This window comes from Leptodactylus fuscus, chromosome 1 (assembly GCF_031893055.1).
Source record: "Leptodactylus fuscus isolate aLepFus1 chromosome 1, aLepFus1.hap2, whole genome shotgun sequence".
NCBI lineage: Eukaryota > Metazoa > Chordata > Amphibia > Anura > Leptodactylidae > Leptodactylus > Leptodactylus fuscus.
This window is the reverse complement of record NC_134265.1, coordinates 178,482,735-178,497,018: the sequence shown is the minus strand read 5'-3', so window position 1 is coordinate 178,497,018 and position 14,284 is coordinate 178,482,735. Positions and strand designations below refer to the sequence as shown.

General features: G+C 46.4%; 1 protein-coding gene across 3 annotated transcripts in view; it reads right to left on the bottom strand.

Moving 5' to 3' along the window:
• SVEP1 (sushi, von Willebrand factor type A, EGF and pentraxin domain containing 1) overlaps positions 1 to 14,284 on the bottom strand; it is a 260,025-nt gene that overhangs the window by 213,102 nt on the left and 32,639 nt on the right. For all 3 annotated transcript variants that reach the window (XM_075280353.1, XM_075280354.1, XM_075280352.1), the window contains exon 2: positions 13,256 to 13,511. In XM_075280353.1, coding sequence (XP_075136454.1) covers positions 13,256 to 13,511 — 256 coding nt within the window. The remainder of the gene's footprint in view (positions 1 to 13,255; positions 13,512 to 14,284) is intronic.

Below are 14,284 nucleotides of genomic sequence, written 5' to 3'. Positions count from 1 at the left end.
TGTTGCTGCAGAAATCCTGCGCAGAAATCCAACTTTCTGGCTTTTATCAAAGAACTTAAAACAGTAATATCTCTGGCATTAAAAACCTATTGACAGTACCAGTACACTATTGCAGAAATATAGTTAAACATATATAGTGAATAGCAAATCGGCAACTTGTTATGGCTCTAATTTGGCCATTCTAAAAAACAAATATTTTTCTTCACTCTTCTCATCCTTAGTTGAGTTACCCTCTTACCAAAAAGGAATATTGGCTCTCATAGACTCAACTGTTCTGCATGAACATTGCAATTCTTTTACCATAGTCACTGCTGTGATGGAAATATCACCTGGTTATTTTTGCTGTGTTACAATACATTAGTTATTATTATCATGTACATGTTGTGATGAATTAAAGTTTCACACGAGATATATCCACTTACTGTATACCAATTCTGTGGGGTATCTGTGCACTTTACTCACCACATATGCACGTGTGGTCATAAAAAAGGAGGTTTCAACTTTCAGACTGTGTTCCAACTCACCTATAAGCCTAGACAATTGCCGCTTGGCCCATTCAGTAGAATAGATGGGTTAGTGAAAACCATGGCTGACACCAGGATACAGCTCTTCATCTTATCAAAGATTTTATAGTGCACTTGTAGGTTTATAAAAATTAGGGTTTTCTTTATACTATTATAACATTACACATGCCAGTAGAATGCTAAACCCCGGACAAATGCTCCAGTATATGCCTGACTGTTGCATATGTTACCACTGACACCCAAAGAAATTCCTGTGGCATGCATTGGGCCAATTAGATCTTACTGTATGGAAGTGTTCATTATATACACAGAGAGAATTCCCTGCATAAGCTTAACACATTGTGAAAGAAAAACTGTGGACAAAGCAAATTAACACACAATAAACAACTTTATAATGTGAAATTGTTCACATAATTATTGTTAGTATTATCGGAATATGATTTTTATTAAAAAAAATGAATATACAATGGCCATAAGTGTTGGCACCCCTGAAATTGTTCCATGGGATGAAGTATTACTCCTAGAAAATTATTGGAATTGCACATGTTTTGTTATACACATGTTTATTTCCTTTGTGTACATTAGAAAACCACAAAAAAACTGGAAAAAAAATGCCAAAAATGATATAGTTTCACACAAAACTCTGTCAGCAGTGGGGTCCTCTGTCTTCTGCCATAGCGTTTCATTTCACTCAAATGTCGACATTGGTGCATCAGCTTGAATTTCTTTTGAACTTGGTTTGGGCTGCTTATCCACCATCCAGAGTATCCTGTGTTGCAATCTTTCATTCATTTTTCTTCACTGTCCATGTCTAGGAAGATTAGCTATAATTAGAGATGAGCGAACACTAAAATGTTCGAGGTTCGAAATTCGATTCGAACAGCCGCTCAATGTTCGTGTGTTCGAACGGGTTTCGAACCCCATTATAGTCTATGGGGAACAGATACTCGTTAAGGGGGAAACCCAAATCCGTGTCTGGAGGGTCACCAAGTCCACTATGACACCCCAGGAAATGATGCCAACACCTCTGGAATGACACTGGGACAGCAGGGGAAGCATGTCTGGGGGCATCTAACACACCAAAGACCCTCTATTACCCCAACATCACAGCCTAACAACTACACACTTTACACACTCAATACCACCTCTCTGACAGTAGGAAAACACCTTGAAACATGTGTATTTGGCACTTGCAGTGAGGAGAGCTTGTCACCAGCAGTGAATTTGGCCCTTGTAGTAAGTTGAGGTTGGCACCAACATTTGTTTTGAAAATCAGGGTGGATTGAGCCTCTAACCAGCAGAGTTTGGGCAAATTCATGGTGGAGGGAGCCTCTAAACACCCCAGTTTGGGCAAATTCATGGTGGAGGGAGCCTCTAAAAAACCCAGTTTGGACCAATTCATGGTGGAGGGAGCCTCTAACCAGCCCAGTTTGGACCAATTAATGGTGGAGGAAGCCTCTAAACAGCCAAGTTTGGACCAATTCATGGTGGAGGGAGCCTCTAAAAACCCCAGTTTGGACCAATTCATGGTGGAGGGAGCCTCTAACCAGCCCAGTTTGGGCAAATTCATGGTGGAGGGAGCCTCTAACCAGCCCAGTTTGGACCAATTAATGGTGGAGGGAGCCTCTAAACAGCCAAGTTTGGACCAATTCATGGTGGAGGGAGCCTCTAAAAACCCCAGTTTGGACCAATTCATGGTGGAGGGAGCCTCTAACCAGCCCAGTTTGGGCAAATTCATGGTGGAGGGAGCCTCTAAACAGCCCAGTTTGGGCACATTCATGGTGGAGGGAGCCTCTAACCAGCCCAGTTTGGACCAATTAATGGTGGAGGGAGCCGCTAAACAGCCCAGTTTGGACCAATTCATGGTGGAGGGAGCCTCTAAAAACCCCAGTTTGGACCAATTCATGGTGGAGGGAGCCTCTAAAAAACCCAGTTTGGACCAATTCATGGTGGAGGGAGCCTCTAACCAGCCCAGTTTGGACCAATTAATGGTGGAGGGAGCCTCTAAACAGCCAAGTTTGGACCAATTCATGGTGGAGGGAGCCTCTAAAAACCCCAGTTTGGACCAATTCATGGTGGAGGGAGCCTCTAACCAGCCCAGTTTGGGCAAATTCATGGTGGAGGGAGCCTCTAAACAGCCCAATTTGGGCAAATTCATGGTGGAGGGAGCCTCTAACCAGCCCAGTTTGGACCAATTAATGGTGGAGGGAGCCGCTAAACAGCCCAGTTTGGACCAATTCATGGTGGAGGGAGCCTCTAAAAACCCCAGTTTGGACCAATTCATGGTGGAGGGAGCCTCTAAAAAACCCAGTTTGGACCAATTCATGGTGGAGGGAGCCTCTAACCAGCCCAGTTTGGACCAATTAATGGTGGAGGGAGCCTCTAAACAGCCAAGTTTGGACCAATTCATGGTGGAGGGAGCCTCTAAAAACCCCAGTTTGGACCAATTCATGGTGGAGGGAGCCTCTAACCAGCCCAGTTTGGGCAAATTCATGGTGGAGGGAGCCTCTAAACAGCCCAGTTTGGGCAAATTCATGGTGGACGGAGCCTCTAACCAGCCCAGTTTGGACCAATTAATGGTGGAGGGAGCCGCTAAACAGCCCAGTTTGGACCAATTCATGGTGGAGGGAGCCTCTAAAAACCCCAGTTTGGACCAATTCATGGTGGAGGGAGCCTCTAAAAAACCCAGTTTGGACCAATTCATGGTGGAGGGAGCCTCTAACCAGCCCAGTTTGGACCAATTAATGGTGGAGGGAGCCTCTAAACAGCCAAGTTTGGACCAATTCATGGTGGAGGGAGCCTCTAAAAACCCCAGTTTGGACCAATTCATGGTGGAGGGAGCCTCTAACCAGCCCAGTTTGGGCAAATTCATGGTGGAGGGAGCCTCTAAACAGCCCAGTTTGGGCAAATTCATGGTGGAGGGAGCCTCTAACCAGCCCAGTTTGGACCAATTAATGGTGGAGGGAGCCGCTAAACAGCCCAGTTTGGACCAATTCATGGTGGAGGGAGCCTCTAAAAACCCCAGTTTGGACCAATTCATGGTGGAGGGAGCCTCTAAAAAACCCAGTTTGGACCAATTCATGGTGGAGGGAGCCTCTAACCAGCCCAGTTTGGACCAATTAATGGTGGAGGGAGCCTCTAAACAGCCAAGTTTGGACCAATTCATGGTGGAGGGAGCCTCTAAAAACCCCAGTTTGGACCAATTCATGGTGGAGGGAGCCTCTAACCAGCCCAGTTTGGGCAAATTCATGGTGGAGGGAGCCTCTAAACAGCCCAGTTTGGGCAAATTCATGGTGGAGGGAGCCTCTAACCAGCCCAGTTTGGACCAATTAATGGTGGAGGGAGCCGCTAAACAGCCCAGTTTGGACCAATTCATGGTGGAGGGAGCCTCTAAAAACCCCAGTTTGGACCAATTCATGGTGGAGGGAGCCTCTAAAAAACCCAGTTTGGACCAATTCATGGTGGAGGGAGCCTCTAACCAGCCCAGTTTGGACCAATTAATGGTGGAGGGAGCCTCTAAACAGCCAAGTTTGGACCAATTCATGGTGGAGGGAGCCTCTAAAAACCCCAGTTTGGACCAATTCATGGTGGAGGGAGCCTCTAACCAGCCCAGTTTGGGCAAATTCATGGTGGAGGGAGCCTCTAAACAGCCCAGTTTGGGCAAATTCATGGTGGAGGGAGCCTCTAACCAGCCCAGTTTGGACCAATTAATGGTGGAGGGAGCCGCTAAACAGCCCAGTTTGGACCAATTCATGGTGGAGGGAGCCTCTAAAAACCCCAGTTTGGACCAATTCATGGTGGAGGGAGCCTCTAAAAAACCCAGTTTGGAACAATTCATGGTGGAGGGAGCCTCTAACCAGCCCAGTTTGGACCAATTAATGGTGGAGGGAGCCTCTAAACAGCCAAGTTTGGACCAATTCATGGTGGAGGGAGCCTCTAAAAACCCCAGTTTGGACCAATTCATGGTGGAGGGAGCCTCTAACCAGCCCAGTTTGGGCAAATTCATGGTGGAGGGAGCCTCTAAACAGCCCAGTTTGGGCAAATTCATGGTGGAGGGAGCCTCTAACCAGCCCAGTTTGGACCAATTAATGGTGGAGGGAGCCGCTAAACAGCCCAGTTTGGACCAATTCATGGTGGAGGGAGCCTCTAAAAACCCCAGTTTGGACCAATTCATGGTGGAGGGAGCCTCTAAACAGCCCAGTTTGGGCAAATTCATGGTGGAGGGAGCCTCTAACCAGCAGAGTTGGTGGAAATCAGGGTGGAGGGAGCCTCTAACCAGCAGAGTTGGGGGAAATCAGGGTGGAGGGAGCCTAGTATTAGCAGAATTGTGCAACGCTTATGGTGGATGAGTATGAGGATGCGGAGGAATTGGAGAGGTTGAGTACAGACATGGAGTTTCATGTTGGGGTGCTTTACACAGGTGGGCACAAAAATGACGGCTCTACCCAGTGGTGGTTCATTTTTATCAAAGTGAGCCGGTCGGCACTCTCAGCTGACAGACGGGTGCGCTTGTCAGTGATGATGCCACCGGCTGCACTGAACACCCTCTCAGATAGGACGCTGGCGGCAGGACAGGACAGCACCTCCAAGGCATATAGGGCAAGTTCAAGCCACAGGTCCAACTTCGACACCCAATACGTGTAGGGCGCAGAGGGGTCGGAGAGGACAGGGCTGTGGTCGGAAAGGTATTCCCGCAACATGCGCCTATACTTCTCACGCCTGGTGACACTAGGACCCTCCGTGGCGGCACTTTGGCGAGGGGGTGCCATCAAGGTGTCCCAGACCTTAGACAGTGTGCCCCTCGTTTGTGTGGACCGGTGAGAACTTGGTTGCCTACTGGAGGAACTGCCCTCCCTGCCGCCAACGTCACATGCTGGAAACATCTCCATCATATTCTGCACCAATTGCCTGTGGCAAGCATTGATGCGATTGGCCCTCCCCTCTACCGGAATAAAAGACGAGATGTTGTTTTTATACCGGGGGTCAAGGATAGCAAAGATCCAGTACTGGTTGTCCTCCATGATTTTGACAATACGCTTGTCGGTTGTAAAGCACCCCAACATGAACTCAGCCATGTCTGCCACAGTGTTAGTTGGCATGACTCCTCTGGCCCCACCGGAAAGTTCAATCTCCATTTCCTCCTCATCCTCCATGTCTACCCATCCGCGCTGCAACAATGGGACGATTCGAAGTTGCCCGGAAGCCTCCTGTATCACCATCACATCATCGGACAACTCTTCTTCCTCCTCCTCCTCCTCCTCCTCCATTAAACGCAGTGAAGCGGACAGATGTGTGGACCTACTCTCCAGCTGTGACGGATCGGATGCTATCCCTAACTCCTCTGTGTGATCTGAGTTATCCCTGATGTCAATCAGGGATTCTCTCAGAACACACAAGAGCGGGATTGTAAGGCTCACCATCGCATCCTCAGAGCTCACCCTCCTTGTGGACTCCTCAAAGACCCGTAGGATGTCACAAAGGTCTCTCATCCATGGCCACTCATGGATGTGAAACTGAGGCAGCTGACTTTGTGGCACCCTAGGGTTTTGTAGCTGGTATTCCATCAAAGGTCTCTGCTGCTCAACCACTCTATTCAACATCTGAAACGTTGAGTTCCAGCGTGTGGGGACGTCGCACAAAAGCCGGTGTTGTGGCACATGCAGGCGTTGCTGGAGAGATTTTAAGCTAGCAGCGGCTACTGTCGACTTGCGAAAGTGGGCGCACATGCGCCGCACTTTCACCAGTAGCTCTGGAACATTGGGGTAGCTCTTTAGGAAACGTTGCACCACTAGGTTGAAGACGTGGGCCAGGCATGGAACATGTTGGAGTCCGGCAAGCTCCAGAGCTGCTACCAGGTTCCGGCCGTTATCACAAACGACCATGCCTGGGCCCAGGTGCAGCGGCTCAAACCATATTGCCGTCTCATCGAGGAGGGCATCCCTCACCTCGGAGGCAGTGTGCTGTCTGTCCCCCAAGCTGATCAGCTTCAGCACAGCCTGCTGACGTCTACCAACGTCAGTGCTGCAACGTTTCCAACTCGTAGCTGGGGTCAATCTAACAGCGGAGGAGGAGGCGGTGGCGGAGGAGGAGGCGGTGGCGGAGGAGGAGGCGGTAGAGGAGGAGGAGGAGGGGGGTGTTCTTCTCGTGTCCCTGCCAGGAATGTTAGGCGGGGAGACGAGGTACACCGGGCCAGTTTGGGAAGCAGTCCCAGCCTCAACTACATTCACCCAGTGTGCCGTCAGTGAAATGTAGCGTCCCTGTCCGCATGCACTTGTCCACGCGTCGGTGGTCAAGTGGACCTTTGTGCAAAGCGCGGAACTAAGGGCCCGCCTGATGTTGAGTGACACGTGCTGGTGCAAGGCGGGGACGGCACACCGGGAGAAGTAGTGACGGCTAGGGACGGCATAGCGAGGTGCCGCAGTTGCCATCAGGTCCAGGAAGGCGGGAGTTTCAACAAGCCGGAACGCCAACATCTCCTGGGCCAGCAGTTTAGCGATGTTGGCGTTCAAGGCTTGCGCGTGTGGGTGGTTAGCAGTGTATTTCTGCCGCCGCTCCAATGTCTGAGAGATGGTGGGTTGTTGTAAAGAAACGCCTGATGGTGCCTTTGATGGTGCAGGAGAAGGAGATAAGACAGGACCAGGGGAGGATGAGGTAGAAGTCAACAAAGTGGCGGAGGCAGATGAAGTGGTGTCCTGGCTCGTCCTCTGGAGTGCATCGCCAGCACAGTCAGCAGTGGCAGTGGCAGAGGCAGAGGCAGTGGCAGAGGCAGTGGCAGTGGCGTGAACGGCAGGCGGCCTTTGTCCTGCCGTTGCTGCCTGCCACTGATTCCAGTGCTTGGATTCCAAATGACGGCGCATTGAAGTGGTGGACAGGTTGCTCTTCTCAGAGCCCCTAATCAATTTCGAGAGGCAAATTGTGCAGACAACACTATATCTGTCCTCGGCGCATTCCTTGAAAAAACTCCACACCTTCGAGAAACGTGCCCTCGAGGTGGGAGTTTTTCGGGGCTGGGTACGAACTGGAACATCTTGGGAGATTCCGGGTGTGGCCTGGCTTCGCCTAAGCTGCTGACCTCTGCCTCTGCCTCTAGCTACCCTTTTTGGTGCTGCACCTGCCTCAACATCCACACTACTTTCCCCGCTTGACATCCCCCCTGTCCAGGTCGGGTCAGTGTCCTCATCATCCACCACTTCCTCTTCCAACTCCTGTCTCATCTCCTCCTCCCGCACAATGCGCCGGTCAACTGGATGCCCTGACGGCAACTGCGTCACATCATCGTCGATGAGGGTGGGTTGCTGGTCATCCACCACCAAATCGAACGGAGATGGAGGAGACTCTAGTGTTTGAGCATCTGGACACAGATGCTCCTCTGTTAGGTTCGTGGAATCGTGACGTGGAGAGGCAGGTTGAGGGACAATGAAAGGGACAGTTTGGGTTATTGTTCTGTAAAGCTTCGGAATTTTGGGAGGAAGGAAGACAAGACTGTTGGGTAATAGGAGGAGAGGAGGCAGAGTCTGACTGGCTGCTGGACAATGTGCTGTAAGCGTTCTCTGACAGCCATTGCAAGACCTGTTCCTGGTTCTGGGGGCCTACTAAGGTTTGTACCCTGCAGTTTAGTTAATGTGGCAAGCAACCCTGGCACTGTGGAGTGGCGCAATGCTTGCTGCCCCACAGGAGTAGGCACGGGACGCCCTGTGGCTTCACTGCTACCTTGCTCCCCAGAACCATTCCCCCGACCTCGCCCACGGCCTCGTCCACGTCCCTTTCCGGGAGCCTTGCGCATTTTGAATTCCTAGTTAGAAATTGGCACTGTATACCAGTAGTAAAAATTGTGGGTGCACGTAACCCCAATATATTCTTTGAATTACCAGTCAGAAACTGGCACTATATGGCAGTAGCAAGAAATGAGGGTATTTGTATTCCCAATATATTCTTTGAATTCCCAGTCAGACAATGGCACTGTATACCAGTAGTAAAAATTGTGGGTGCACGTAACCCCAATATATTCTTTGAATTCCCAGTCAGACACTGGCACTATATGGCAGTAGCAAGAAATGAGGGTATTTGTATTCCCAATATATTCTTTGAATTCCCAGTCAGACAATGGCACTGTATACCAGTAGTAAAAATTGTGGGTGCACGTAACCACAATATATTCTTTGAATTACCAGTCAGAAACTGGCACTATATGGCAGTAGCAAGAAATGAGGGTATTTGTATTCCCAATATATTCTTTGAATTCCCAGTCAGACAATGGCACTGTATACCAGTAGTAAAAATTGTGGGTGCACGTAACCCCAATATATTCTTTGAATTCCCAGTCAGACACTGGCACTATATGGCAGTAGCAAGAAATGAGGGTATTTGTATTCCCAATATATTCTTTGAATTCCCAGTCAGACAATGGCACTGTATACCAGTAGTAAAAATTGTGGGTGCACGTAACCACAATATATTCTTTGAATTCCCAGTCAGACACTGGCACTATATGGCAGTAGCAAGAAATGAGGGTATTTGTATTCCCAATATATTCTTTGAATTCCCAGTCAGACAATGGCACTGTATACCAGTAGTAAAAATTGTGGGTGCACGTAACCCCAATATATTCTTTGAATTCCCAGTCAGACACTGGCACTATATGGCAGTAGCAAGAAATGAGGGTATTTGTATTCCCAATATATTCTTTGAATTCCCAGTCAGACAATGGCACTGTATACCAGTAGTAAAAATTGTGGGTGCACGTAACCCCAATATATTCTTTGAATTCCCAGTCAGACACTGGCACTATATGGCAGTAGCAAGAAATGAGGGTATTTGTATTCCCAATATATTCTTTGAATTCCCAGTCAGACAATGGCACTGTATACCAGTAGTAAAAATTGTGGGTGCACGTAACCCCAATATATTCTTTGAATTACCAGTCAGAAACTGGCACTATATGGCAGTAGCAAGAAATGAGGGTATTTATAACCCCAATATATTCTTTGAATTCCCAGTCAGACAATGGCACTGTATACCAGTAGTAAAAATTGTGGGTGCACGTAACCCCAATATATTCTTTGAATTCCCAGTCAGACACTGGCACTATATGGCAGTAGCAAGAAATGAGGGTATTTGTATTCCCAATATATTCTTTGAATTCCCAGTCAGACAATGGCACTGTATACCAGTAGTAAAAATTGTGGGTGCACGTAACCCCAATATATTCTTTGAATTCCCAGTCAGACACTGGCACTATATGGCAGTAGCAAGAAATGAGGGTATTTGTATTCCCAATATATTCTTTGAATTCCCAGTCAGACAATGGCACTGTATACCAGTAGTAAAAATTGTGGGTGCACGTAACCCCAATATATTCTTTGAATTCCCAGTCAGACACTGGCACTATATGGCAGTAGCAAGAAATGAGGGTATTTGTATTCCCAATATATTCTTTGAATTCCCAGTCAGACAATGGCACTGTATACCAGTAGTAAAAATTGTGGGTGCACGTAACCACAATATATTCTTTGAATTACCAGTCAGAAACTGGCACTATATGGCAGTAGCAAGAAATGAGGGTATTTATAACCCCAATATATTCTTTGAATTCCCAGTCAGACAATGGCACTGTATACCAGTAGTAAAAATTGTGGGTGCACGTAACCCCAATATATTCTTTGAATTCCCAGTCAGACACTGGCACTATATGGCAGTAGCAAGAAATGAGGGTATTTGTATTCCCAATATATTCTTTGAATTCCCAGTCAGACAATGGCACTGTATACCAGTAGTAAAAATTGTGGGTGCACGTAACCACAATATATTCTTTGAATTACCAGTCAGAAACTGGCACTATATGGCAGTAGCAAGAAATGAGGGTATTTGTATTCCCAATATATTCTTTGAATTCCCAGTCAGACAATGGCACTGTATACCAGTAGTAAAAATTGTGGGTGCACGTAACCACAATATATTCTTTGAATTACCAGTCAGAAACTGGCACTATATGGCAGTAGCAAGAAATGAGGGTATTTATAACCCCAATATATTCTTTGAATTCCCAGTCAGACAATGGCACTGTATACCAGTAGTAAAAATTGTGGGTGCACGTAACCCCAATATATTATTTGAATTCCCAGTCAGACACTGGCACTATATGGCAGTAGCAAGAAATGAGGGTATTTGTATTCCCAATATATTCTTTGAATTCCCAGTCAGACAATGGCACTGTATACCAGTAGTAAAAATTGTGGGTGCACGTAACCCCAATATATTCTTTGAATTCCCAGTCAGACACTGGCACTATATGGCAGTAGCAAGAAATGAGGGTATTTGTATTCCCAATATATTCTTTGAATTCCCAGTCAGACAATGGCACTGTATACCAGTAGTAAAAATTGTGGGTGCACGTAACCACAATATATTCTTTGAATTACCAGTCAGAAACTGGCACTATATGGCAGTAGCAAGAAATGAGGGTATTTGTATTCCCAATATATTCTTTGAATTCCCAGTCAGACAATGGCACTGTATACCAGTAGTAAAAATTGTGGGTGCACGTAACCACAATATATTCTTTGAATTACCAGTCAGAAACTGGCACTATATGGCAGTAGCAAGAAATGAGGGTATTTATAACCCCAATATATTCTTTGAATTCCCAGTCAGACAATGGCACTGTATACCAGTAGTAAAAATTGTGGGTGCACGTAACCCCAATATATTCTTTGAATTCCCAGTCAGACACTGGCACTATATGGCAGTAGCAAGAAATGAGGGTATTTGTATTCCCAATATATTCTTTGAATTCCCAGTCAGACAATGGCACTGTATACCAGTAGTAAAAATTGTGGGTGCACGTAACCCCAATATATTCTTTGAATTCCCAGTCAGACACTGGCACTATATGGCAGTAGCAAGAAATGAGGGTATTTGTATTCCCAATATATTCTTTGAATTCCCAGTCAGACAATGGCACTGTATACCAGTAGTAAAAATTGTGGGTGTATATAGCCCCAATTCTATTGCTAGGGGACTTGCAGGGTATTTCTGGGGTGAAGGTGGGGGGGCACACCGTTGGAACGGGGATCGGGGGTGTATATATAGGGTATACGGGAATACACTGTCAGTGTATTCCATTCAGGATCCTGGGAAAGCTGGGTTGCGGCGATTGAGCCCGTCAGTGCCACGTTACACTGACAAGCTTCTCCCTGGAATTTAGCTCTTATAAGAGCTGTTGGTTGTCTTCTCCTCCTATCCTAGCCTGTCCCTGCCTACCCAGAATCTAAGCCCTAGCTAGCTGGACGGAAAACTCCGTCCTCGGTGAATTGCAAGCTCAGAATGACGCGAAGCTGGGCGGCGCTGTTCTTTTAAATTAGAGGTCACATGTTTTCGGCAGCCAATGGGTTTTGCCTACTTTTTTCAACGTCACCGGTGTCGTAGTTCCTGTCCCACCTACCCTGTGCTGTTATTGGAGCAAAAAAGGCGCCAGGGAAGGTGGGAGGGGAATCGAGTAATGGCGCACTTTACCACGCGGTGTTCGATTCGATTCGAACATGCCGAACAGCCTAATATCCGATCGAACATGAGTTCGATAGAACACTGTTCGCTCATCTCTAGCTATAATGCCATGGGTTGTAAACTTCTTGATTATGTTGTGCCCGTGGACAAAGGAACTTAGAAACTTCAAGATCTCTGGAGATGGATTTGTAACCTTGAGATTGTTGGTTTTTTCCACAAGTTTGGCTCTCAAGTCCTAAAACAGTTTTCTTTATTCTGTTCTGCATGCTTATTGTGGCACACACAGACACACAATACAAAGATCACGTCAAATTCTCTCCTTCTTATCTGGTTTCTAGCATGTTTTTTTTTAAAATAAATTCTTTATTTATAATAGAAACGTCAGAAAACAGGGAGAACCAAATAAAACATCACAAAACAGCAAACAGCACAAAGCAATAATACAGGCGGGGCCAATAAACCAAGAAGGGACCGTCTGCGGAGCAGAACAGGGCGAGCAATATAAAGGCATGACAGTTCAAATACAATTGAGTAAGAGAACACCCCAAAACTGTCCCACGAACAGGAGAAGGGGAAGGGGGGGTGGGGGAGAAGAGAGGGGAGGAGGTTAGAGGGATAAAGTAGAGTCGGGGAGAGGGAAGAGACAAGAGAAGAGAGAGGAAGAGAAAAAAAAAAAAAAGAGAGAAAAACAAACAAAATCACAAAAAACAAGCAACACAAACAACCCTGGTCTAAGCTAATCCCAGAGCGGGAAACACCAAACAGTGGGGTAGCACCCACTAAAGCAGGTCTCAGGAGCACACCCAGAGAGCTGCCAAAGCCCTAACTAACGGGGAAGGCGGAATTATGACCCTTTGCCACCCTGTCCCCGAGCAGCATCAATGAATAGCCACACACAAGGGCTAATAAACCATAGGGAGGGTGAGGAGAAGAAAAACCTAACCCCTTGTAACAGGGAGCGGCCTGGGTAGGCCATAACAAACCTGGGAGTCCGCGCCATCTAGCATGGTTTTTATATTGCCCACACCTGTTACTTGCCACATGTGAGTTTGAACAAGCATCATTTGCTTGAAAAAAAAAATATTTACCCACAAATAAAGACATGTATAACAAAACATGAAATTGCATAAATTTCTAGGAGAAATAATTTTCTGTAAAAATTTCAAAGCTGCCAATACTTACAGCCATGACTAATTATTTGTCTATATATAAACGCTGACAACTCATACCTTCATGTAGAGCACGTCGAGCTAGTGCTTCAAACTCTGTAAAGCTATGCAACAGATAACAATGCTCTTCTTTTGGTTGGGATGCCATATCATGTAGTTCTCGAATATTGCCTTGCCATATTCCAACTGTAAAGACTTCCACTCCAAGATCTCGTAGACCTGCTGCTACTGGTCTTGGGTCTCCACCATTTGAATAGCCATCCGTGATTAGAAAGATCACCTTAGTTGAATCTCCACGTGAGTGTTTGAGAATTTGCTGTAAAACATAAAAATAGATTTATATGTACATTTGTAAGGAGAGGGGTTTTCAGTATTCTAGACAGATAGGCCAATATTATCAGATTGGTGACAGTCTGAATCTCAGCACTCTCATCTATTAGCTGTTTAAAGTGTTTGTGGTATTCTTTTAAGTATAGTGGCTTCTTAAATGTCTACGTAGCAAAGGCAGTGCTGGAAGTTGTAGCTTTGGTTTGTTTACCTAAATGGAACAAAACTGCAATACCCTGTACGGCCTACACTAAGTAGGTAGCATGCAGCTAGGTGGCCCAAGGTAAACATTGCAGAGTCTGCAGCATTTGCAGGAACACAGTGGCTGATCATCCTCACAAAACTGATACTGATGATAAGGATAAGCCATCGCTACGCAGATCCTAGAAAACTGCTTTAGGTCAGGGCAACACATAGCATAAACGCTGCAATTTGGCGGCAGCATTATACAGTATGTGCAAAGTGAATGGGATTCTGGCTAATCCCATCCACATATTGTAGACATTTTTTTTTTCAGTGGGAATGCTGTGATTTCAAATACGCTTGTGTTTTTGTAAATCACAGCATGCTAGTTATACAGTGGTGTAACTACCGCCGTAGCAGCACAGGCAGGGCATTTATAACAACAGCCTTCTTAACACCATAAATGAGGCTCATCCTTCACTTTGTCATGCACCTAAAAGTAAATTCTGCAGAATTGAAGCTGAATTTCTAGTGTACATAATGGTAAATAAACAGGGCAAGAGGCCCCACCCTCGGCAT